The following is a 24,047-nucleotide window of genomic DNA, read 5'->3' on the forward strand; positions in this document are numbered from 1 at the left end:
AAACAAAAACCTTGCGTTGTGATTGGCGGGCACGATTTGATGCCCGGGGTGTTTTTGTTTATATGGTGCGAGGCTAGACCCACTCGCTAGGCAAAAATATTTTTGGCCGCTAGGCGGGTGGGTCTAGTTTACTAGGCTAATTATTATTATCACATTTTTCACAAATTGCTCCTGTCATTTCGCCGGTTTGTTTACATTCTAAGCGGAAATTATTTTGTCGGACGTTTTGTATAAAGGTTTTATGTATCGAATTTGCAAAAAAATCAAAATAAAAATGCTCCGTTTCTCAAAATCCAGTGAATGTGGATAGGATAAAACAGTTATTCCACTCAATCTTGTCGTACCTGGCTTATAGCCAACTCTATGGTGCTATGCGTGCAAAAGTCTTGGGCGCATGTAAAGAAATGCTGGAGACCAAAAACACCTTAAAATAATGAAATGAAATGTTTTAACATTTAAAAAATACTATAAACAGTAATCAGTAAGCCATAATAAATGAAGCAAAGTCAATATTTGGTGTGAGACGAAATTCCCTTTGCTTTAAAAAAAAATATAGTAGTCTGAGGTTCAGCGAGTGCAGTTTTATAAGGAAATGAGCTGTAGGTTTTACTGAGCATCTTCCAGAACCAGTTCTTCTGGACACTTTGACTGTCGCACTCGCTTCTGCACCAAAAAATTTCCAGTAGCCTTCATTATGTTTTCTTTTTCAGTCTGAAAAGTGCTCTCTTATGGAATATGCTGCTCAGATATATTACAAACTTTTTTTTTTTTTCCTGTAGCATTTAATTTTGTGCTGGAAAATAAACCCCGAACGTTTGGAACTCTAAAATGTTTTTGTAATGTTTTGACTCGATAATGTAGAAGTCAGGAAATAGAAATTTATAACAAAGTTTGTATGAAAAAAAAAAAACAGGATGCCGAAGACTTTTGCACAGTACTGGATATGTATATATTATATATGAAGTTCAGAGCTATGATCCATCCTCAGTATCAGATCCTTGAATTTCCAGTGGTCATTCCCAATCCGCCATCTTCCTCCTCGTGGAAGAGTTTAATCGTGTCGTTTCGGGAAAATAGGACCAGTGGGGGACATGTGCATCGAGGCTTATCATTGGTGTTTATGTTAACCCTGCAGGACTTTTACTGGAATCACACTCTGTGCCTCTGCTAAGACGCTCAGACGACGAAAGCTCGGAACGTGAAGCGATATATAAAACCTACAGGTGATGAAATCGTATCGCTGAATGCACGCTTGTGATTTACGCACGTTGCATCCATGCTGTATATGCTTGGACATGATCAAACTGTGTCTGTCGTCTTCTTTATGAGTTATGAATATGTCTGTGCTGTGTATGTTTTTATCTCAGCACGCATGGTGTGTGTGTGTCTGTGTGTAAGAGTTGGAGGAGATGCTCAGTGGACCCGAGTGGATTCTGATCGTTGTATATTGCTTAATGGGTATTTCAGAGTGTCCAGATGTAAGAGCCATAGAAGCATTTAAAGAATTCCTTAAAAAAAAAAAAAAGTAGATGGGAGAATGGAGTGGAAAAGCCAGCACAAGAGTGATGGGATTAAAAGGACGGGGAAACACTAGCAGATGGCTTTAAAATATGCCAACCATTTAAAAAAAAAAACACACTGACTTGACAGATCCTACAAGATATTCAAGCCAATCGGGACAAAAAAAATAGGGATGGCTTTTTTATTAATTAGTTTTAAATGACCGAGATTGTCAAAAATCAGAATGGTTTTTGGGTGTCTGTTTCAAGAAGTATTGTTTATATTGCAAGTTGTATTCCTATTAAATAAAAAGTGAAGGTCTTGGGATGCTCAAAGAGGCATCCGGTGCTAATGAACAGTAATTAACAGTTATTCCACCAAATCGAGTCGTACATGAGCTGATACAGTAGCTGACGAGGCGCATAGCACCGAGATTGAGTGGAATAACTGTTTTATTCTATCCACGTTCACTGGATTTTGAGAAATGAAGCATTTTTATTTTTATTTTTTGCAAATTCGATCAATAAAAACTTCATACAAAACGTCCGACAAAATCATTTCCGTTGAGAATGTGAACAAACTGGCGAAATGACAGAAGCAATTTGTGAAAGTCAAGTCAGAGTCCCTCTCACGCCAGAATCTGGTCTTCCCAGGCAGTCTCCTGTCCCAGTACTAACCAACTCTTTAAAGTGCCATTCCACCATTGGATGTATTTTTTTGGCATAAAATACAATATATTTTATGACAACATGACTAGACAGAGAAATCTTTTAGCTTCAAAATGATATATCAAACATAATTTTTTGACAACGACAAGTATATTAATTTTGCGACCAAAGTCACCTACCCTTTTAATTTCCGCGCGGTAGTGAAACGTGATGTCATCGGCAGGTTCCCCTTCTTGTGTACGACGTGGCACAGATTATCAGCAATGGCGGATAGAACGCGATTGTCAGCTTCGGAAAAGAAGCGAAGGAAAATAGCAAGTGATGCCCAAAGGAGACGGTCGATGGTGAATATCGGCACAGCAATCGACAAGTGGAAATCGCGTTCTATCCGCCATTGCTGATAATCTGTGCCACGTCACACGTGACGTGGTACACAAGAAGGGGAACCTGCCGATGACATCACGTTTCACTACCGCGCAGAAATTAAAAGGGTAGGTGACTTTGGTCGCAAAATTAATATACTTGTCGTTGTCAAAAAATTATGTTTGATATATCATTTTGAAGCTAAAAGATTTCTCTGTCTAGTCATGTTGTCATAAAATATATTGTATTTTATGCCAAAGAATACATCCAATGGTGGAATGGCACTTTAAGGCGTATAGGTGTGGCACCAATCTCCGTTTTGATAGCCCTCGGCCTCTCGCCTGTACAGCTAGGGGTTACAGTTGGGGGGGGGGGGGGGGGGCTAGTCCTCTGGTAACCACGAGAGTTTGACTTCCCCACTCGCATCTATATTGCAGCGTGCCTTGCCAGTCAGTACCGTTTTTATGATGGTCTTTGGTATGACCCGACTGCGAGTAGAACTTGCAATCTCCCGGTCAAAAGGCAGAGATGCTAACCACTAGGCCAACTCGCGGTCAATTTGTGAAAAATGCTATTCCATATTTTGTTGCTTTTAATTTTTTTTATTTTTGGGGGTTTTGTTTTCGAGTAGAGTTTTTATTTCGTCCTTGGCTGGTTCGGCAACACGCGCCGCCATTTTGTTTCTCTCTACTCACGGTATATGAGCTGATATTCTAGTAGTAGAGTAGCCAATCAGAGCACGCGATTGCTCATATCCTGTGAATGTGGATAGAATAATATAGGTTAGCTCAACTGATACTTCACTTTCAGCTCCGTTACCCGTGAGAGAGATCACAGCGCCAGCGGAGAAGAAGAACTCGTGCATTCTCCCTGTTGAGACATGATAAAAGTGAGATGGAATGAAAGACATGGTCAGGTGAAAAGGTTCCTCCAAGCTCTCTCTCTTTCGCTTTGAAGGACAGAGACCAATAAAGCCCATGCTGACGTAATCCTTTTGGACGCCATAATGACAGCGTATGTAGATATATATATATGTCTTTTTTATAAGGAAGAAAAGAGAAAATGATTTGAAATCTGACATCAAGACTGACAGGCAACAGGTGATTTAAAGGGGCAGCGTACAAATACTGATGTTATAAATCCCATTAAACGCAGGCGTGATTGCTTCAATATGCTCCCGCTTTTCCACTATATCTGAATGTGAGATGACGAACCTCTCCTTGCAACTTGGCTCTCAAGGTTGCATTTGTCAAACGCTGCTTATCAGATGGCTGGCGAGCTTTTGTCGTGAACCTGCACATGTGGAAATGCAGACGTTTTTAATCCTTAACACATTTCTCAAAAGCGTAGTTGCGCACTTTTATTGGGGTTAAAACATCTGTGCTCACGTTATTGCTTCGCTTCGGTGTTGCAGCGTGCCCCGTGATGATGTAATAGGCCAGCTAGGAATGAAAGGTAGTCATGGTTTTTACATTTGCCGGATCCTTGTTGTGCACACGGCTTCGTGAAATGAGTGTGTGCGCAACGGAGCGAATGCTAAATCATTTCTGCACATCTCTGATTAGGGCACAGGAGAGCAGGCCTAACCATGTAAACACCCCTTCCACACACACACATACACCACCCTAGGGGACACCACCCGACACATACACCCCGGCTTCCCCTGAGACAGAGAGGAAGTGATTGCAGGAGAAGAGGAAGATAGCAAAGAGACAGGGTGTGTGTGTGTTGGGGGGTGGGAGAGACGAGCGCTGTAGGGAGACAAACGGAGGTTTGGTGGATCAAAGGGAAAAGGGACTGTCTTAAATGGAGCCAATATAAACAGGCACTGTTGTTAGATTAAGCATCTAATTTTGGCGACCGTGCCTTTCTGGTTCTGCGTAGGCAGAGCCGCATTGGCAGCATGTGTTGTGCGGGGGTTTGTTTTTCTTTCTCTCTTGTCTGGGTCGAGTAGACTTGTGTATGCCCCGGGGTTTTCTCGCTCACCCTGGCAACAGTTGTAATTGATCATGCTCAAGGGAGCCTCAGAGCTTACACTTCAAAATCAGCCTCTCTCAAACAGGTGGAGTGCCAAAGCTCATCACTTTATCTACCGCACCTGAAGCAGATAAAGCTCTGTGAGTGTCTTAAGTGTGTGTGAGAGTCGCAGAAGAGTGTGCGTTTGGGTGGGGAGGGGCATACTAAAGGCTCGGGGACATGACATTATAAGCAAAATTTAATTTATTTAGCCATCCATGGTTTGGTAGCTCTGATACAAATCAATTTTGCAAGTAAAAGTGTTGTTTGTTTGTTTGTTTGTGTAGTGGTCAATACTGTCGCATCACAGCAAGGAGGTTCTGGGTTCGAGCCCAGTGGCCAACAGAGGCCTTTCTGTGCGGAGTTTACATGTTCTCCCCGTGTCTGCATGGGTTTCCTCCGGGTGCTCTGGTTTCCCCCACAGTCTAAAGGCATGCAGGTTAGGTTAACTGGTGGCTCTAAATTGATTGTAGGTGTGAATGTGAGTGTGAGTATGAATGGTTGTTTGTCTCTATGCATCAGCCCTGCAATGATCTGGCGACTTGTCCAGGGTGTACCCCACCTCTTGCCCATAGTCAGCTGGGATAGGCTCCAGCTTGCCCGCGACCCTGCACAGGATAAGCGTTTACAGATAATAGATGAATGGATGGATGATGTCTGAAGGGGTGGAATGGGATTTTATGCAATACGTCCTGATCTGGCTACCAATTATTCAGTAATGCCGTCAGCCAAGAGGTTGAATTTGATCAACCCTTCAGACCAGATTTATTTCAAGAACACTTACTTAAATTTGTACAATAATATCGTGGCTATTTATTAGCGCTGTTGACTTTTCTATTCCCGAACATTCCACCAAACCTAGACTCAAGGCAGCATGACTTGCTTGTTTTGAGTTATCAAGCTCAATAATAAATATATCACTTTGATCCTTGGTTATGCTTCATAGACTCCTTTGGGTAGGGCTGTAGCCAAGACTGCCATTGTCAAGTCCGAAACCAGGACTATCCTAGATCTAGTTAAGACAGAGTCTTAAGAGGGTTGAGGCCAAACCAAGATCAAGTCCAAATGAAAGCCATCAACACCAAAAAATGATGAGGTCATGTTTTCTAGAACAAGGAGATACTTCTTTTCCAACTTTGTACATGTGAAAGATAAACATTATTTCTGTAAACTCTTGGTTGAGATCAAGACCATATTTAGCAAGACCAGTGCCCAAGACTGAGTACAAATGCCAATATATCTGAGTCAAGTCCAAGCCAATACAGAAAACAAGACCAGACTCAAGTCCTACAGCCTCCAGGGGATCCATGGACCCTACTTTGAGAGCCACTGGTATAAACAAAAGTCTTCTTCTTATCTCAGACGTTTTGGAGAGGCAACTGCAGCCTAAAGAGTACATAAGAGTGTAGGAGGTTTTGAAGGTGTGAACTGGGGTGGCAAAGCTTATTCCCAGGATAGGAGCTGCCTTCCTATGCCACCCTTGTGGCCACGCCCCTGGCTCAAGGCCTCTCAGCTGTCCAAAAAATACTCAAATGTAGTCTGGAGAAACTCCTTTAATATCTCCCTCCCTCCCTCTCTCTCTCTGTCTCTCTGTGGGGATTTGAAGGGTTTCGGCAGCTGCTGCCAGGGGCTGGTGAATAACACACCAGAGTTTATTCAAAGTCATTTTAAAACAAACTCTCCCTCTTTCTGTCTGTCCCCCTGCTGTCAGGCTCTGAGCTGAATGCTTCCACATGGCCAGCACAGGCTTTCCAAATCAGCCGAATTTTTCTTGATGGGGCACACCATATATATATGGACGGCGTGCCCCATCAAGAAATATTCGTATATATACATATATATGTACAGTATGTATATGCCATTTCTTTTTTCTTTATTTATAACCGTAGTAGACTCATGACTGATCCAGTGGAATTTTTCATCGTGTGTGTTTGTGTATACTCTTTTTTAACCCCTCTAATTTCTTTCTCTATGGGGTTAAGGCAGGATCTTGGCATGCTAGCTCCCTCACTGGCGCAGCTCTACGCGTGGGAGGCTGCGAATGGCCCATTAGCGTTTCGGCTGAAAGCGAGAGCAGATTTGATATTGTGGGGAAACAATAAGTAATATGTAGCAGGAAATTCAATTGCCCTTCTCCTACAGCATCAAATTCAGAGTTAAGCTTCCTTTGCCAAATCAATTTCACGGGCGGTTTAAACAAGGTTAAAGCATTTCTGTGAAAGCCGCCCTATTGAACATATACAATTTCAGAGCGGGATATTGTGATCTTGCAATTACACCAGAAACATGTTGTTGAATTTCAGTAGATATTCAGTAGAAAGAAAGCGCGATAGTTCTTGTCAGTCAACATGTCGCTTTGTTAGAAAATTTCTACTAAAGAGTTTGAGATCCAGCTTGTTGTAGACCATGCCATGTAGATCACGGATTAAAAATACTGCGCCTGGTGAGTCGCATCTTAGCTGCTGAACTCATCATAACTGATTGAAAAAGCTGGTCCGGCATTTGCCTCCCCTCATGCTCATCAGCACAGTATCAGGTTTCGTGCTAAGGATTGTCCAGGCGTGATGGTCATCCATCTTGAACCTAACCACAGGCTCTCTGCTCTCAGGTCTTTTGGAGTCTCACTTATACTTACTGTAGTGTTTCCTGCTTTTCGTTTATGAGGATTAATGACAATAGTAAGAATAAAATGGGTCCCTGAGTGGAGCCTTGATCGAGCCAGGTATTAGCTGGAAAGTTGAAAGGTGAATACTATTCATCATGCTTGTTTCAAATTTATTAATTGTAGGAATTTAGGCTAAGGTTAAGATATATCATAGCAAAAATTTTCTCTCTGTGTTGATTGTTTATCAGATTACTAGACAATTCTGTCTACGTCTAATTATTCTGCTGAGCTGACATTAGTGTTGTAGTCAAGACCATCTAAACCAAGACCAAGTCATGACCAAGACCAAAGTGCATCGGAACCGAGACAAGACCAAGACTTTGAGGGGTTGAGATCAAATCAAGACCGAGACCGAGTCAAGACCAGCACCAGACCAGTGGGGGAGGGGTGACGTCCATTAACAGGAAGAAAAATTTCAAATTCGCAATGAGTCACGTTATTGGTTGCATTTGAAGCAGGAAATTTTTCATCTAATCACAGTAACGATGTTAACAAATAAATCAGCCAATGCATCGGCAGTTTAGTGAAATCCCTACAGTTGTGGTCTTGACCAGTCTTGAAATAAATTCCAGAGTCCTCTGTGTCCGAGACCGAGACAAGACCGAGTAAAAATGCGGTCAATTCTGAGGCGAGACCAAGACCTTCAAAAAGTGGTCTTGAGACTGGTCTTGAGTACTACAACACGAGTTGACCTGCAGTTGTTGTTGTTTTCCTTTGACTAAAACATTGGTTAATTGTTGAATTGTAGAGTCAAATTGACATCATAGACAAGACTAGCTATGTCCTGAAGTTCTTTGGAAATCACATCCTTTATAAACTAACACGTACGTCTTCCTCGATACATGAAGCCAGCGACTCTTTTCCAAAATGTTCCTCATGCTACTTCTCAGGGCAGCATAACACACTATCTTCCCTCTTCCGCATACATTAGCTTACAGATGTTCATATTTGGTTAGCGTCGCTCTGTCCTCGCTAGTCAGCTTATAAGAATAAGAATCAGCTTGGTAGCAGCAAGTTCGACTCAGCGAGTTGTATAAGTTTTCTCATTAACCGTAACCACAGAACAAGTTTCTACAAACACAAATATGGCTGTTACCTGGTCATAAGCGAAATAACTCTATACCTCTAAACCTACATTTGTGAGCGTGCCATGTTTTTTGAAACAGTTTGGCGCTTGGTAGAATTAGCTGTGATATAGGATCATCGACATGAGAAGTATATATGCAATGTTTCCATCTAATTCGGACAAAATGAGTATTGGGAACTACATTATCATTGGGACACAATGCAAGATAGATGAGCAATTGATACACACTGACAGCTGGTGATACTGTTATCTGTTTTAGATTTTTTTTCCACCACCTTCACAAAAGCTTGCATACCTGAGTGATGAATAATCCATAATGGAAAGTGAGTGAAATGGATTCACATCAGTTTTGACAGGAAAATAGTGTCATATCGATAAAAGTTGTCAGCATGGTGAAAGCCGGAATTCCTGCGTTGTGTATTTTTAGACCAGCAAACGTCAGTTGCCAGTCACTGATCCCTGCATGGGGAATGGGATTAAAAGATGCCTTAAACAGGGCCACACCCAAAAGGAAAATCAGTAGGGAGGGGTTGGCTGTACTCCCTATACACACACGTGTGTGTGTGTGTGTGTGTGTGTGTGTGTGTTGGCAGTGCCAATACTACAGGTTGGAGCACTGCAGGGAGGATGCATGTTTTAATAAAGCACCTTCTGTGTTCTGTCACACTTCGAAATGCTCCGTCTGCAACCAACCATGCTTGCTTGCTTGCTTGCTTGCTTTATTGTGTAGGCGTGGTTATAAGTGTTGATTTGGGTTATTGTCCAGCAGCTTGAAAAGACAGTAATGTGTACTTGAGGGTTGCTTGATATGAGAGAGACACTTTGGCTCGATTGTTTCATTTTTTTTTTTTTTACATAAACGGACCAAGGATAGACCCCTGAGGTACATCACAGCAAATGTCATGCTTTCCACCATTGTTGCTAAACAAAAATATGAATTTATCATTAAAAAAAATAAAACTAGTGCAATTAAGGTAAGCACTAAACTTCTAAAGCTTACAATACTGATTTAGGGTGTATTCAGACCAGGATAGTTCAATAGTTCACTTGCTTTGGTCCGAACCAAATGTTTTTTTTATTTTTTCATTTTGGTGCGGTTCGCTTTCACACTGTACATTTTAGTAAGTGGACCAAAATCTGTCAACAAAGCCACGCCTCAATTATATTTTGACCCCAGAATAGTATCCAGGTCATCGTAATAGATGAATTTCTTTTTTGCGTCGCTAGTACCGCCACTTTTTGAAAGAATGTCCCTGATTTTAATGTAGGTCTGATGGAGTTTCTTCACTTTTAGCCGACATTGTTCTGGGGAGCGCGTGAACCCCTTCTCCTTCATTTTCTCACTGAATACAGCAAACACGTCGGCATTTTTGTGTGTTCTCTCCAAAAGCTCAGATATGTGGACATCTGCCCATATATCCACAAGGGTACGCGTTTCTTCCTCGGCCCACGTTTGCCCTCTACTCATTTTTTGTACTCTGTAGTCTAGCCTACCACTGGTCTGAATGACTGAACGACTGTTGTAAGGTTCCCTTGACAACCGAAACAGTGTTTGCACTTTGCGGTGGAGTGTCAAGACTCTGTTTCCCATAATGCTCGACAAACGACGGAAGCTCCCGAGGTACAAAAAAGCAAAACTGTCAGATTAGGTCCGGTCTGCTTTCACACCTCCAAAAGGTCCGCACCAGGGTTCCTTTGGTCCGGACCGAGTCCGACCTTGCAGCTCGGTCTCGGTCCGCTTGTTTGGTCCGGACCAGAGTTCGGTGGTTTGTATTCAGACCAACCCAAAAGGTCCGGACCAAGGGAAATTTGGTTTGTTTGGTCCGGACCAAACAACGTACGGTAGGTGTGAATACGCCCTTATTTCTCAGCCTATAGCTATCAGGATTGAGTTGATATGATAGTGCTTCTTAAATGCTTTCATAACATTGTATCACAATGCATGCTCAGTATTGTAATACCAAGACTTTGACCTAAATTTTGATATTCACGTTATGATATTCAAATAACCAAAGCTCAGTAAAATTGCTAATTTCAGCGAATGGTACTGTCTAATGTCGCTATTTGAATTTATTCATTCATTTAATATCGCACCGTCTTGTCTAAACATAAAATGGTGGCTCTCCATCACCCTGAGAATATTATCCCCACTATGAAGCATGGTGGCGGCAGCATCATGTTGCCCCTTCACTTCAGTATGGGTTAATTTGTGCAGATTCGTGAACATACAATCCAAAGTAAATCCATTTTAATCCCCTGTATTTGTTTTAAGCCTAATGCCTGGTTACTTTTTTAATGCCTGACATTGTTACAATGCATTGCATCAGGTGGGTTCAAGCCCAGGAGACTATCCACCACAACATCACCTCAACATCCAACCATTTCATCTTCTTTCACCATCACAAACAATTCACTGATCTTTGTGCTTTATTTATTTATTTATTTATTTATGTATGTATTGTACTGTGCTTGTTGAACGTGTTAATAAACCGTCTGGCAGGTCATATTAATAGAATGCTATAATTAGCCATGCATGTAGCACTGAGGTTTAACAGTTTATAGCATCCTGTTTCGGTGGCTTTTTGAATGTCAGGAGGGTAATTAAAGGCCTCTGGACATATTTGCTGGCATAAATCAGTCTTTTTTTTTTTTTTTTTCCAGCTCATGCTTTTTTTTGTTGCAGTGGAAAAGCTGATGGCTTGGAAATGGAAAGTATTAGTTGATAAAGCAAAACAGCACAATGTTGTGGTTGCTGTGTAGGTGTGAAAATTTCGGAGAAAGCCCGACCGTTACCGCGAGTGACAAGAATGAAAAGGAAGCGAGCGAGCACTCTTCCTTTTCAAGAAAACCCTTTGTTTTATATTAAGCATGCTGATTTATTTTAACCTTCCTTCCACCCTGTTTTTTTTCTTCTTCTTACCTGAGGCTTGTTTTATGTATAGACATTAAAGTTTGATCACATAATTGTGACCGTGGGTTTGTGGTCTGGTTTTTTTCTTCGTCTGCGTGATGAAGAACATGGTTTCGGCATGTTAATGCCTGTTTTGCTGCGAGCTGTGGCGGGCACAAACAGCCAGTGGTGTTGGCTCAGCCTGCACTTTTCCACTGGGACTTCTCATGGAGGAAAACGAGTTCTGGGCGTTAGTGTGTGTGTGTGTGTGTGTGTGTGTGTGTGTGTGTGTGTGTGTGTGTGTGTGTGTGTGTGTGTGCATGTCTATATACCATTGCCGGAGGAGCTGATAAGGCTTGCTGTTGGTCTGTGATCATAAAGGCGTGAGTTATAATCCACCCTGATTGTGTAGCATAGATCACAACTAGATCTTCCTGTGTATCATTCGCTGTTGGTGTTGGTGTATCATTAAAAAGCTTTTAGAGGTGGCTGTGATTGCAGGGGTCATCAGTGGTCACTTGGGGTCAGCCAGGCTCTCTGTGTAGTCACTTCCTCAAGTCCAGCCAAAGAACACAGAGATAAGGACAATCTGAAGTCTGGCTGAGAGTGTGGGAAATGTGCGGGTGCATGCAAAACACAGTCCAGTGCTTACTCATACTTATGAAAGAGAATCGAAGGATGCATATTTCCTGTCATCATTGGACCCTAATCATATTTTTTAATACTACACACAGTTTGGGCTTGCTGTAGTATTGTGCACATTTGGCTTCTTTAGTTTTCTGTCGTTATTCTTATCCAAAATATCTGCCACAAGCCGCATCCCACTCCCACAGGCTCGATAAATAAGCAAAATATTAACATGTGGCTGAAAATATTAGCATTGGGGCGGCCATCTTGGCCACACACTCGGACCTACCTCCCAAAGTCGTGATAATATGGAATGATAATACAGTATCACTAAATATACCTTCCACTTTGACATCATTTTCATCCTTATAAAACAATTCAGTTGATGACGGCGGGGTCATCCAGGAAGAAACCACACCCATCAGGATAGAAATGTTTCATCACAGGATAAAAGTAATCACTTTTAGAACCGCAGTATTGATTTGCAGTGATGCTTTCATCTAGGGAGACAAGTGGAACCAAATCTTAGCACCAAAAAAAGTTAAATAAATAATAATAATAATAATAAATCCCCCCCCCACACACACACGCACAGCTTAACAGAGCGACCATTCTTTCCTTTAATTATGTCACCTGTTTGAATGTAAATAAAGATTTTTGGTGAATTAGACTTCATCTCATCTCATCTCTAGCCGCTTTATCCTGTTCTACAGGGTCGCAGGCAAGCTGGAGCCTATCCCAGCTGACTACGGGCAAAAGGCAGGGTACACCCTGGACAAGTCGCCAGGTCATCACAGGGCTGACACATAGACACCCATTCACACTCACGGTCAATTTAGAGTCACCAGTTAACCTAACCTGCATGTCTTTGGACTGTGGGGGAAACCGGAGCACCCAGAGGAAACCCACGCGGACAACATGCAAACTCCACACAGAAAGGCCCTCGCCGGCCACGGGGCTCGAACCCGGACCTTCTTGCTGTGAGGCGACAGCGCTAACCACTACACCACCGTGCTGCCCGGGTGCCAACAACAATAAGAAAACAGCAAATTCAAATCAGGTGGTTAATAATAAGCTTCACCTCCATTTTTTATCAATCAGCAAGACCATGGTTCCGACTTTTGGGTTTCTGTTGACTCACAAAACCGATGCTTATGAATTCCCAGATTAAGGTTCACATAGATACAGTTCAAACAAACTGAAATTAAGAAATTCAAATTAGTTCTTTATAAAACCACACATTACTGTAGCAAAGGATCAAAAATCATCCATGGATGTTGGCACCACTGGTGACTAAATTTGACTTTTTTTGCTTGTTGACACAGTAAAAGTAAACCTCAACTAGAAGCAAATGCACATCTTTGACATCCTGCATCCTTTCCCCTTCTGTGAATTGCATTTTTATTTGTTGTCTCCGCCAACTTTGTTGGAGGAGGGTATGTTTTCATCTCCATTTGTTTGCCTTTTGTTCCCAATGTAACTCAAAAAGTAGTGAATGGATTTTGATGAAATTTGTTGGAAAGGTGGACCATGGACCAAGGAACAACTGATACGATTTTAATGCAAATCCGGATATGTATGCAGATCCAGGATCCAGATATGTATGCGGATCCAGGATTGATTTTTTTTTTGTCTTTTCCCAATGTAACTCAAAAAGTAGTGAACAGATTTTGATGAAATTTGGTGGAAAGGTGGTCCATGGGCCACGGAGCAATTGATGAGATTCACCTGTCCATACGTCATGTTCAGGAACAAATCCAGATATGTATGTAAACATAGTAAACATCTGGATATTCTAATATGTGGCTTGGCAGTGGTATGCACTCTATTGAGTGCCTTTCTAGTTTATTTTTAATTTTATTTGTATTTGGACTGAGGCTTTGGCTGAAAAATCAGAAAAGTGTAGTCTTCAGGTGCCATAGCAATGGATGACAAACTGTAATTGCTACGGCCAAGCCACAGATGATGCCTGAATTTGACATTTTGCTTGTTTGTGATTTAAACTTAAAATGTATCTCTATTTTTTTTTTGGTCTCCACAGTCAACGAGATTATCAGGAACGACCTATCCTGCACTTCCTCTCACGGTCACTCATAGATGAACATGAACATGCCTGACGAAAGAAGGGACCAAGATGTCTTCCCTCTGAAGCCTCCCGCAATTGGACAATCAGTCCTCACGTTTAGAGGAACTTCTCTGAGGACAACATGACGTCATGTTTCACATGAAAGGCCTTAAATTCAATGGTGTATTTTTCAAAAAAAAAAAAAAACACCATGAAAAGCAGTGACTGTTTAATTTGTTGGTTATTTTTGTTCTTGCTCTTGCCTTAAAACATTAGAACTGCGTGACGGTGGACCAAGATCTTACAAAGACTTTATTCTTGTCTTCTTGACGTGTGGACGTCCTGGTGTTCAGGACAAACGCTGTCCAAATGACGTTTCATAGCAATTAGTCCCGAATGGTTCGTCACGCGGGACAGATTCTGCAGTGCCTTGCTGCAAGTGCAAATGGGGATGCAATTCCGTTCATCTTCTTCACTTCACTTCCTTTTTTATACTTTTACACTTTGGTCGCTCGTTTGTTTACAGTGAATATGAAAGGCTGGAATGTGTAGATGTGTGTGGAAACGTGTGAATAAAGTAGACCTGTGTTTAGACCATGTTTTTTTTTTTTTTTTAATACACCATATACATATAAAGATGTCGGTAGTACAACTGTCGTTGTATAAAAGTGTATGTTTAATGTGCTGTATATATGCCTTAATGAACCTTTGTCATTCCCTATGTAGTGCATGGTCTCTTGGTGAAATTGGACCGCCAATTGGACTACCTCCCTGATGCCCTTGTACCCCAGAACTATAGCAAGAAGCAAAGTGGCAAACAAGCTTTGACCAAGAATCACAGGATTCCAGCTGAGAGAAAAGAAAAGCACTTATTCCCGTGGCAGTGGTCACTTACCAATTTCCTGGAGATCATCACTGTGTCCCAAATTTTCAGAGTCGTAGCCAGTTAGAGTAAAATGGCAGGTGTAGTTTGTGACTAAGACTAGCAAACATTAGAATATAGTCGCTGTGTGTTCATGTCATCTGTCATTAACAGAACTGATTTTGCAATTTTATACCACAGCGCTCGCTCTTGAGTAATCCATTCTGATTGGTCAGAGGGTGTTGATTCATTTTCTATACCAACACAGTGGTACGGACAGCGGTTCCGTCTGCAAGGTTTTTATTAATGCATTCATTCGAATATAGTATAGTTTCTACGGTAACACAAGTTTTGTATGCTTCACGTAAACAGATTTTAAAAAGATGTATGTAATTATAGATATCGTGATGTTTTTACCTGTAAGGAAATGTTTATCACTGGAAGGAGTCTCCAGTGTGAAGTAAAGTTGTAAAAGTTTTTGTCAGGATTGCGTTTCGTTTTTTATTATTCTTCTCAACGTCATGACAAAGACAAAAAGAAAGCCTAGTGAAGGAAAGACCGTTTATAGCTGCTAAATGCTAATAGTAGTGATAATAGTGATAACGGTAACTGGATGTCCGATAACATTAAACCTAACTGTAAACAATTTATTTTTTTTAAAGTACAATGTGCCATTCTTTAATAAGCAAACAATTGCAATTATAAACAAATTACTGTCAAGTAGAATAAACTACTTTGGAATGTGTTGTTATTGGAAAATAATGAATATGCAACTCCATATTTTTTATTATTTCTTCTAACAGCACAACCCCAAATGTTTTACACCTCACTTTGGTTAAATGGCACATTCATACTTGGTGGTTGTTTGAATTGTGTACAAGTTTGGTCGAATAAATCAGAGTTGTCATGTAGTTCTGAAAAAAATGCGACACTTTTTTTTTTTTTTCAGTTGATCGGGGTAAATATTATGGTTGTTATCATGGGACAATCATAAATGTGCAATCCAATCCTATTGAGTTACAAATTTAAGGTTGAAACGAAAGTGTAAACTTTATCTGGGATCTTTTCTTAGTGGCTCATGACTTCTGTCAGGATTTAGTCAAGTAGACCGAGTTAATGTCGAGAACTGCGAATTAGCTAGATGTCTATTAGCTAGCAACTTCGTGAGGGAGTATCTAAGCGCAAGTTTTAAAGTTAGAAATAATATTCGCTTTAAGATACACCGCTAGCTGCTTGTATAAAGTGTGGATTAGCTGGATAAAGCATGTTAGATTTGGCTTGCAAGTTAGGACGGATCTCCAGCGACAGGGTTCGTGACCACTCCAAGGATGCTATCGCTGCAAATGCATCCCACTCTGGGCAAACGAACTCATTTTGTTTTAATTAAACCATTTGCGCTCTGAGCTATCATTTCTCTAATGGGACTTTTTTCCCCAGCGCCATCACACAAACAGAACTGGAATAATATAGCAAAGCCTGTTATCCTTTAATAAGCGTACAGCAATATGTGTAATCAATTGGAGGTTGAGGTTGGGTTTCATGGAGACGAAGACCAGCAATAAATGATGCGACGACACCAAAGGATTTATTACGTAATCGATGTTTTCTATAATCAGATGTATGTCCCTAAAGATGAAAGAGTGGACCTTATTTGAGCGGAGCATCTTGCCTCGTTGACGGATATCCTGATCCTAGTCCTGGCTACTCACCACTTAATAACGAAATAATGAGACATGTTAGACGTGACAAACCTCAAACACGTCCAGAGCGTTCAGTATCCGGGACTGGAACTGGGAATGGTTGTCTAGAAACTTCTACTATAACAAAATGGAGAGGGCTGCTCTCATCAAAGGCTCACTTCTCTTCTAGTGAAAGATGTCTTTCTAACGCATGCACTTAATATCGATTTCCAATGTTTTCGTTCATTGTTGTGATACGGATACTTTGGGATAGTTTTCTTCCTGTTGTATATGAACGCATGATCGTGTGCCTTATTCTGCTAATCTGTTAAACGAGCTGATTGTATTCTTTATTCCCCCCATCAATTTAGGCACACAGTGGATTCAATCTTGTATCTTCTCAAATATGGAATATTTATAGAAATCTCAAGGGTATTTTATGTATACAGTATGCTTTCTGCTAATTAAAGGAATAAAAAAATATTATTTAAAAGATATTTTTGTTGCTCAGTGCTTTCTGTACGTCAATACAGACAACATGATCGTCTGAATATAAAATATTTGTATCAGCATTCCGAGTTAAACCTGAAGTGTGCGTGGTCTAAATCTTTTTTTTTTTTTTGATGGACTACTTTTCTAATCCTTTTCACATAGTTATTTTCTTGTTTGTAACTCCTAGTGATTATTTTCTAACAAATTTAGTTGGTATTATTCATACATGTCAACCTTTGGTCAATCAAACCTGTATAACCAACCTCCAAAATCCGTATTTCCCTTATAAAATCCGTATAAGATGCAAATTAAAATAATTTACCTAAAATTTGAATGATAATTAACAATGATATATCCCAGTTACTTTTTATTCAATATTAATAACAATAAACCTTCAGAATGAATACAAAGCTCCAATATTTGACAAAAACACAAAGTGTTATCAGCGTAGTTACGAAGGAAATACTTCGTTGTTCGGAGACAGGTTTCACCGAGCGGCTATTATGCACGAGACTTCATATTAGCCACAAAGTCAGAAAAGTCTGTTCGTAAAATTACGTTATAATGACCAAATACAATGAAAAGTATTTTTCCAGTCTCACCTGTGAAAGGTAATCCCATGTGATCTCGTTTGGACGGTAAACCTGTTGGTACAGTTAAACGCAGCACATGAATGAGGCATCTTTATTCTCGGCTACTGTCTAGACGCTATACCAGAGACGGTTGAAGAATCTCCACTTTGCCACATCCAATATGGCGGCGAGGATGACGTATGATTCTACGCAGAAGGCGGCGTCTATGTTTATATGTCTATGACTTCACGGTTGGCGGGATTCTCGCAATGCGGTGTGCGCATGATCAAAAGTGGAACGAAGTCTCGCTACCACAAGATAACGTGCGATTTCATAAGACTCTTTACTGGCTTTCTGTGGTGTACAGTACATTTGTAAATGTTATGCGCTCTTTTATCATCGTGGGAATTGATTATAGCTCTAAATAAATATTGAAGTTTTTTTAAAGAATCCGTATAACTTTATTTATACGCCCGTATACTACGTTTATTGAATCAAATCCGTATAAAATACGGACATTCCGTATAGGTTGACGTATGATTATTTCTCAAAATCTAAATGTTACCTTACAGGCATTTAGCAGACACCATTATCCAGAGCGACATACAACATACACGGAGTAGCCTGGGGTTTGGTGCTTTGCTCAAGGGCACTTTAGCCACTCCTGCTTATCCAGGGAATCGACCCAGCAACCTTTTAATCCCAAATCTGCTTCTCTAACCATTAAACCATGGCTTCCTCCATGTAAAAAAAGTAACAAACAAACTCGCATCATAATATGAACCTGACCAGGCTGTTACTAAGGATGAAGGAACGCTATAAATGCATATTAACGAACAGCCTTTGTCCAACGAGGGTCATACCGTATGCATACATGAAAGCAAAAATCTCCCGCCAACATAAGTTTTTTGTTGTTGTTGCGACTCAATCATGAGGCATAGAAACAAAAAGAAATAAATAAACCATAAATAATGCACCGATTATTTATATCAGTATTTACAGTGGTGCTTGAAAGTTTGTGAACCCTTTAGAATTTTCTATATTTCTGCATGAATATGACCTAAAACATCATCAGATTTTCACACAAGTCCTAAAAGTAGATAAAGAGAACCCAGTTAAACAAATGAGACAAAAATATTATACTTGGTCATTTATTTATTGAGGAAAATGATCCAATATTACATATCTGTGAGTGGCAAAAGTATGTGAACCTTTGCTTTCAGTATCTGGTGTGACCCCCTTGTGCAGCAATAACTGCAACTAAACGTTTGCGGTAACTGTTGATCAGTCCTGCACACCGGCTTGGAGGAATTTTAGCCCATTCCTGCGAACAGAGCAGCTTCAACTCTGGGATGCTGGTGGGTTTCCTTACATGAACTGCTCGCTTCAGGTCCTTCCACAACATTTTGATTGGATTAAGGTCAGGACTTTGACTTGGCCATTCCAAAACATTAACTTTATTCTTCTTTAACCATTCTTTGATAGAACGACTTGTGTGCTTAGGGTCGTTGTCTTGCTGCATGACCCACCTTCTCTTGAAATTCACTTCATGGACAGATGTCCTGACATTTTCCTTTAGAATTCACTGGTATAATTCAGAATTCATTGTTCCATCAATGATGGTAACCTGTCCTGGCCCAGATGCAGCAAAACAGGCCCAAACCATGATACTACCACCACCATGTTTCACAGATGGGATAAGGTTCTTATGCTGGAATGCAGTGTTTTCTTTTCTCCAAATATAATGCTTCTCATTTAAACCAAAAAGTTCTAGTTTGGTCTCATCCGTCCACAAACATTTTTCCAATAGCCTTCTGGCTTGTCCACGTGATCTTTAGCAAACTGCAGATGAGCAGCAATGTTCTTTTTGGAGAGCAGTGGCTTTCTCCTTGCAACCCTGCCATGCACACCATTGTTGTTCAGTGTTCTCCTGATGGTGGACTCATGAACATTAACATTAGCCAATGTGAGAGAGGACTTTGGCTGCTTAGAAGTTACCCTGGGGTCCTTTGTGACCTCATCGACTATTACACGCCTTGCTCTTGGAGTGATCTTTGTTGGTCGACCACTCCTGGGGAGGGTAACAATGGTCTTGAATTTCCTCCATTTGTACACAATCTGTCTGACTGTGGATTGGTGGAGTCCAAACTCTTTAGAGATGGTTTTGTAACCTTTTCCAGCCTGATGAGCATCAACAACGCTTTTTCTGAGGTCCTCAGAAATCTCCTTTGTTCGTGCCATGATACACTTCCACAAACATGTGTTGTGAAGATCAGACTTTGATAGATCCCTGTTCTTTAAATAAAACAGGGTGCCCTCTCACACCTGATTGTCATCCCATTGATTGAAAACACCTGACTCTAATTTCACCTTCAAATTATCTGCTAATCCTAGAGGTTCACATACTTTTGCCACTCACAGATATGTAATATTGGATCATTTTCCTCAATAAATAAATAACCAAGTATAATATTTTTGCCTCATTTGTTTAACTGGGTTCCCTTTATCTACTTTTAGGACTTGTGGGAAAATCTGATGATGTTTTAGGTCATATTTATGCAGAAATATGGAACATTCTAAAGGGTTCACAAACTTTCAGGCACCACTGTATATCTGTTTCGAGCACTGTCTGTTCATTCCAAATAATATATGTTTAGAATGCAAATATTATCCTATACTATACTAAGCATAAACGGTTTTCATTGCAACTTGCATTCAAGACATGTCGTGAATCGCTTACAGATCTCAAAACCCTCTAAATCATCTTGTGATCTGTCCCAAAAGCAAACCAATAGTTTCCATTCTGGAGGACTGGTCATGATTGAATAACAAGTCTTTATTTCTTTTTCTTTTTTTTTTGTAGCTTTGCCTAAGGCTTTGTTTCAAACATTCCACTGATTATGATTACAAAGCTGAACCGGACAACTTCTGGGAGAGTGTTTTGATATAAACAACCCCAAATTTGAAATGGATGAATAAAGTTGGATCAAGCACGGCCTTTATCCTGTTATACTTTGTGTTCCATGTGTGTAAAGTGAAAAAGGGTGTTGCTAAAATGGGGACAGCGAACATTTGAAATGCCAGCGGGGAGCGAACGGAGTGATCATGGGAAAAACCACGGGCACAGTGCCACGGGACTCTCCTGTGTACCACCTGTCTGTTCTTCAGACTTTTTCCATTCAGGCGTACTCTAAAACAGCCATTGTCATAGTGACAGAAGGCAGGCCTGGGCGGCACTCTCCTGTACGCCCGCTGCATTCCAAAAATAACGTCTAGTCCAATATTGAATCACACGTCTTTTTCCGGGTGCTTAGTTTAGCTTAGTTTTTTTTTTCGATAGATTGCTTTCATTTATTTGCAAATGTACACTGTACACTGTATACTTGTGATGAAACATAATTTACAGTTTTCCGAAAAGTTCTGTGTTGTATACAGTATGAACCTTTGAAGTTTCTCAGTTTTGCACAACATAATATTATTTAGCTCCTGAACTTTTACAGTTCCTCAAACTCAGCTACACTACCGTTCAAAAGTTTGGGGTCACTTTGAAATGTCCTTATTTTTGAAAGAAAAGCACTGTTCTTTTCAATGAAGATCACTTTAAACTAATCAGAAATCCACTCTATACATTGCTAATGTGGTAAATGACTATTCTAGCTGCAAATGTCTGGTTTTTGGTGCAATATCTCCATAGGTGTATACTGTAGAGGCCCATTTCCAGCAACTCTCACTCCAGTGTTCTAATGGTACAATGTGTTTGCTCATTGCCTCAGAAGGCTAATGGATGATTAGAAAACCCTTCTACAATCATGTTAGCGCAGCTGAAAACAGTTGAGCTCTTTAGAGAAGCTATAAAACTGACCTTCCTTTGAGCAGATTGAGTTTCTGGAGCATCACATTTGTGGGGTCGATTCAATGCTCAAAACGGCCAGAAAAACGCCTTGACTATATTTTCTATTCGTTTTACAACTTATGGTGGTAAATAAAAGTGTGACTTTTCATGGAAAACACAAAATTGTCTGGGTGACCCTAAACTTTTGAACAGTGGTGTACATCACTCTAGTTCATATTTGGTCTCAACCAGACCATCTGTGGAACTCTCTGGCATGTTTTCTTTCGAACGTGACTGAATAAGATTGTCTTAAAGATCAACAATGTCTTTCTGAAATCTAAAAGAGTTCCATTATAGTGTTTCATTCAGGCTTGTAGTACTCGAGTCCAACTCATGCCGTAATTTTAAGGACTCATGACTTGATTTGGACTTGAGCACTGATGACTCGGACTTGGACTTGGCCTCGTGCATTAACTGCATTGCTGAGCGATGAACTAGCTAGTGTTAACCCTCTCTCATGTTATTTGCACTGTTGATAGTGGGCGGGGCTTGCTGAGCGATGAACAAGCTTTTTATGTGTAGCCTGTTAACTAAAATGGAGCAACAGTAACGTTAGTCCAACACAGTAGCAGAGACGGTTTCACAGCAACAGCCACTGTCACATGGTGTGGATGGAGTCTCGGACTTGACTCGGATCAATAATGGACTTGACTCGAAATTTTCTTTAATGACTTGGACTTGGGGCGGCACGGTGGTGTAGTGGTTAGCGCTGTCGCCTCACAGCAAGAAGGTCCTGGGTTCGAGCCCCGTGGCCGGCGAGGGCCTTTCTGTGCGGAGTTTGCATGTTCTCCCCGTGTCCGCGTGGGTTTCCTCCGGGTGCTCCGGTTTCCCCCACAGTCCAAAGACATGCAGGTTAGGTTAACTGGTGACTCTAAATTGACCGTAGGTGTGAATGTGAGTGTGAATGGTTGTCTGTGTCTATGTGTCAGCCCTGTGATGACCTGGCGGCTTGTCCAGGGTGTACCCCGCCTTTCGCCCGTAGTCAGCTGGGATAGGCTCCAGCTTGCCTGCGACCCTTGTAGAACGGGATAAAGTGGCTAGACATAATGAGATGAGATGAGATGGGACTTGGACTTGACTCGGACTTGAACACTGGGGAAAAGTGAGGTATTGTATTAATAAGTTTCTGGGTTTGTTCTGATAATGAGACTCAGCCCAAGTAGGGGTTTGACTTCCCAATAAATGGTTGTCAAAAAAAAGATGGCTTCCCTCTTGGAAATGTGTAATGAAGCAGTCAGACAAGTCAGAATTCCCAGTTGGAAACTTGTGGAACATCCGATCTTTCTGCGCTTGCTGTCATAATTTTCTGTAAGTGCGAGTTAAAATGATGGTTCATCAAAATGGAGAACATCAAGTGTAACTTTCTGTGCATTCATATTTACGTTATGAAGCATGTTGGATGGGTGTTTTTTTATATTTTTTAAATGAGTGTGTGTGTGCTTGAATACTAGATTTGTCCTAATCCCTGCTGTTCATGTTACTAGGGGGTAAAATGTGATCCACAGGGATATGATTTGTAAAAATCTACATGAAATGTGGTCCAGATGAACAATTAGCATGATTAAAGGGAACTATTTTCCCTATTTCATGTTTAACCATTAATAATTAGTTTATGGCTATAATGAAATCAATCACGTTAAGGATATAACAGTCTGACAGTTTGGATGATATGATGCCCAGACCCTGTCAGTATGGGTTTACTTCACAAACAGTATTTAAATTTGTCAAATAATATTTATTAGCAGGTTTGTAGTACTCGAGTCCGACTTGTGCCCTCATTTTAAAGACTCGTGACTTGACTTGGACTTGAGCACTGAAGACTTGGACTTGGACTCGTGCACTAACTGCATGCGAACTCGTAAATTGGAGACGAGGACTCTGATTTTTTCTTTATTTTTTGTAACACGCCATAATAATTTGGCATAAGATATTTACAGCTACATTAATTTTTATACTAATTTTGTGCAAGAGAATGCACATTCACCTGTTCATACGTCATGTTCAGGAGCAAACTAATATTAACGGCACTAAAATATCTGTAGAGAACGCCCCTAGGATTATCCGCTTTGCTTATACAGAATTCTCATGCAGTGCGAGAAAATGCACTGCTATGTGTTCCATACGTAGAAGAACTATCGAGGAGACGACGGGGACAACCTCGAACTTCAGTCGTCATTTGGTAAGACTCCACCCAGAGAAGGAAGTGACACGCTATCGTCATTGCTCTGTTGATAGTGGGCGGGGCTTGCTTGTTGAGCGATGAACTAGCTAGTGTTAACCCTCTCTCATGTTATTTGCCCTGTTGATAGTGGGCGGGGCTTGCTGAGCGATGAACAAGCTTTTTATCTGTAGCCTGTTAACTAAAATGGCGCGGTCGAGCAGGAACATTAGTCCGACACAGTAGCAGAGACGCTTTCACATAAAGGCAGCAACAGCCACCGTCAAATGGTGCGGATGGAGTCTCGGACTCGACTCAAAATTTTCTTTAATGACTCGGACTTGAACACTGGGGACTCGAGACTGGACTCGGATTTGAGGTTTAGTGACTTGAGTAGAACACTGGTTTTATTATGAGCACTATATGATTTTCCCGTCAAATGAACAATGACAAAAATATGTGCAAGGAAAAAAGGACTTGGTGGAGTTTTAATGAAATGATTTTTTTTTTA

At 40.8% G+C, this 24,047-nt stretch overlaps 1 protein-coding gene across 2 annotated transcripts in view; it reads left to right on the forward strand.

The window, feature by feature from the left end:
- LOC132871133 (nuclear factor of activated T-cells, cytoplasmic 1-like) overlaps nucleotides 1-15,428 on the forward strand; it is a 90,324-nt gene extending 74,896 nt beyond the window's left edge. For both annotated transcript variants that reach the window (XM_060905237.1, XM_060905238.1), the window contains exon 10: nucleotides 13,858-15,428. In XM_060905237.1, coding sequence (XP_060761220.1) covers nucleotides 13,858-13,913 — 56 coding nt within the window. In that variant the 3' untranslated portion in view covers nucleotides 13,914-15,428. The remainder of the gene's footprint in view (nucleotides 1-13,857) is intronic.
- Nucleotides 15,429-24,047: the final 8,619 nt, after the last annotated feature.

This window comes from Neoarius graeffei, chromosome 23 (assembly GCF_027579695.1).
Source record: "Neoarius graeffei isolate fNeoGra1 chromosome 23, fNeoGra1.pri, whole genome shotgun sequence".
In the NCBI taxonomy this organism is placed as follows: Eukaryota; Metazoa; Chordata; class Actinopteri; order Siluriformes; family Ariidae; genus Neoarius; species Neoarius graeffei.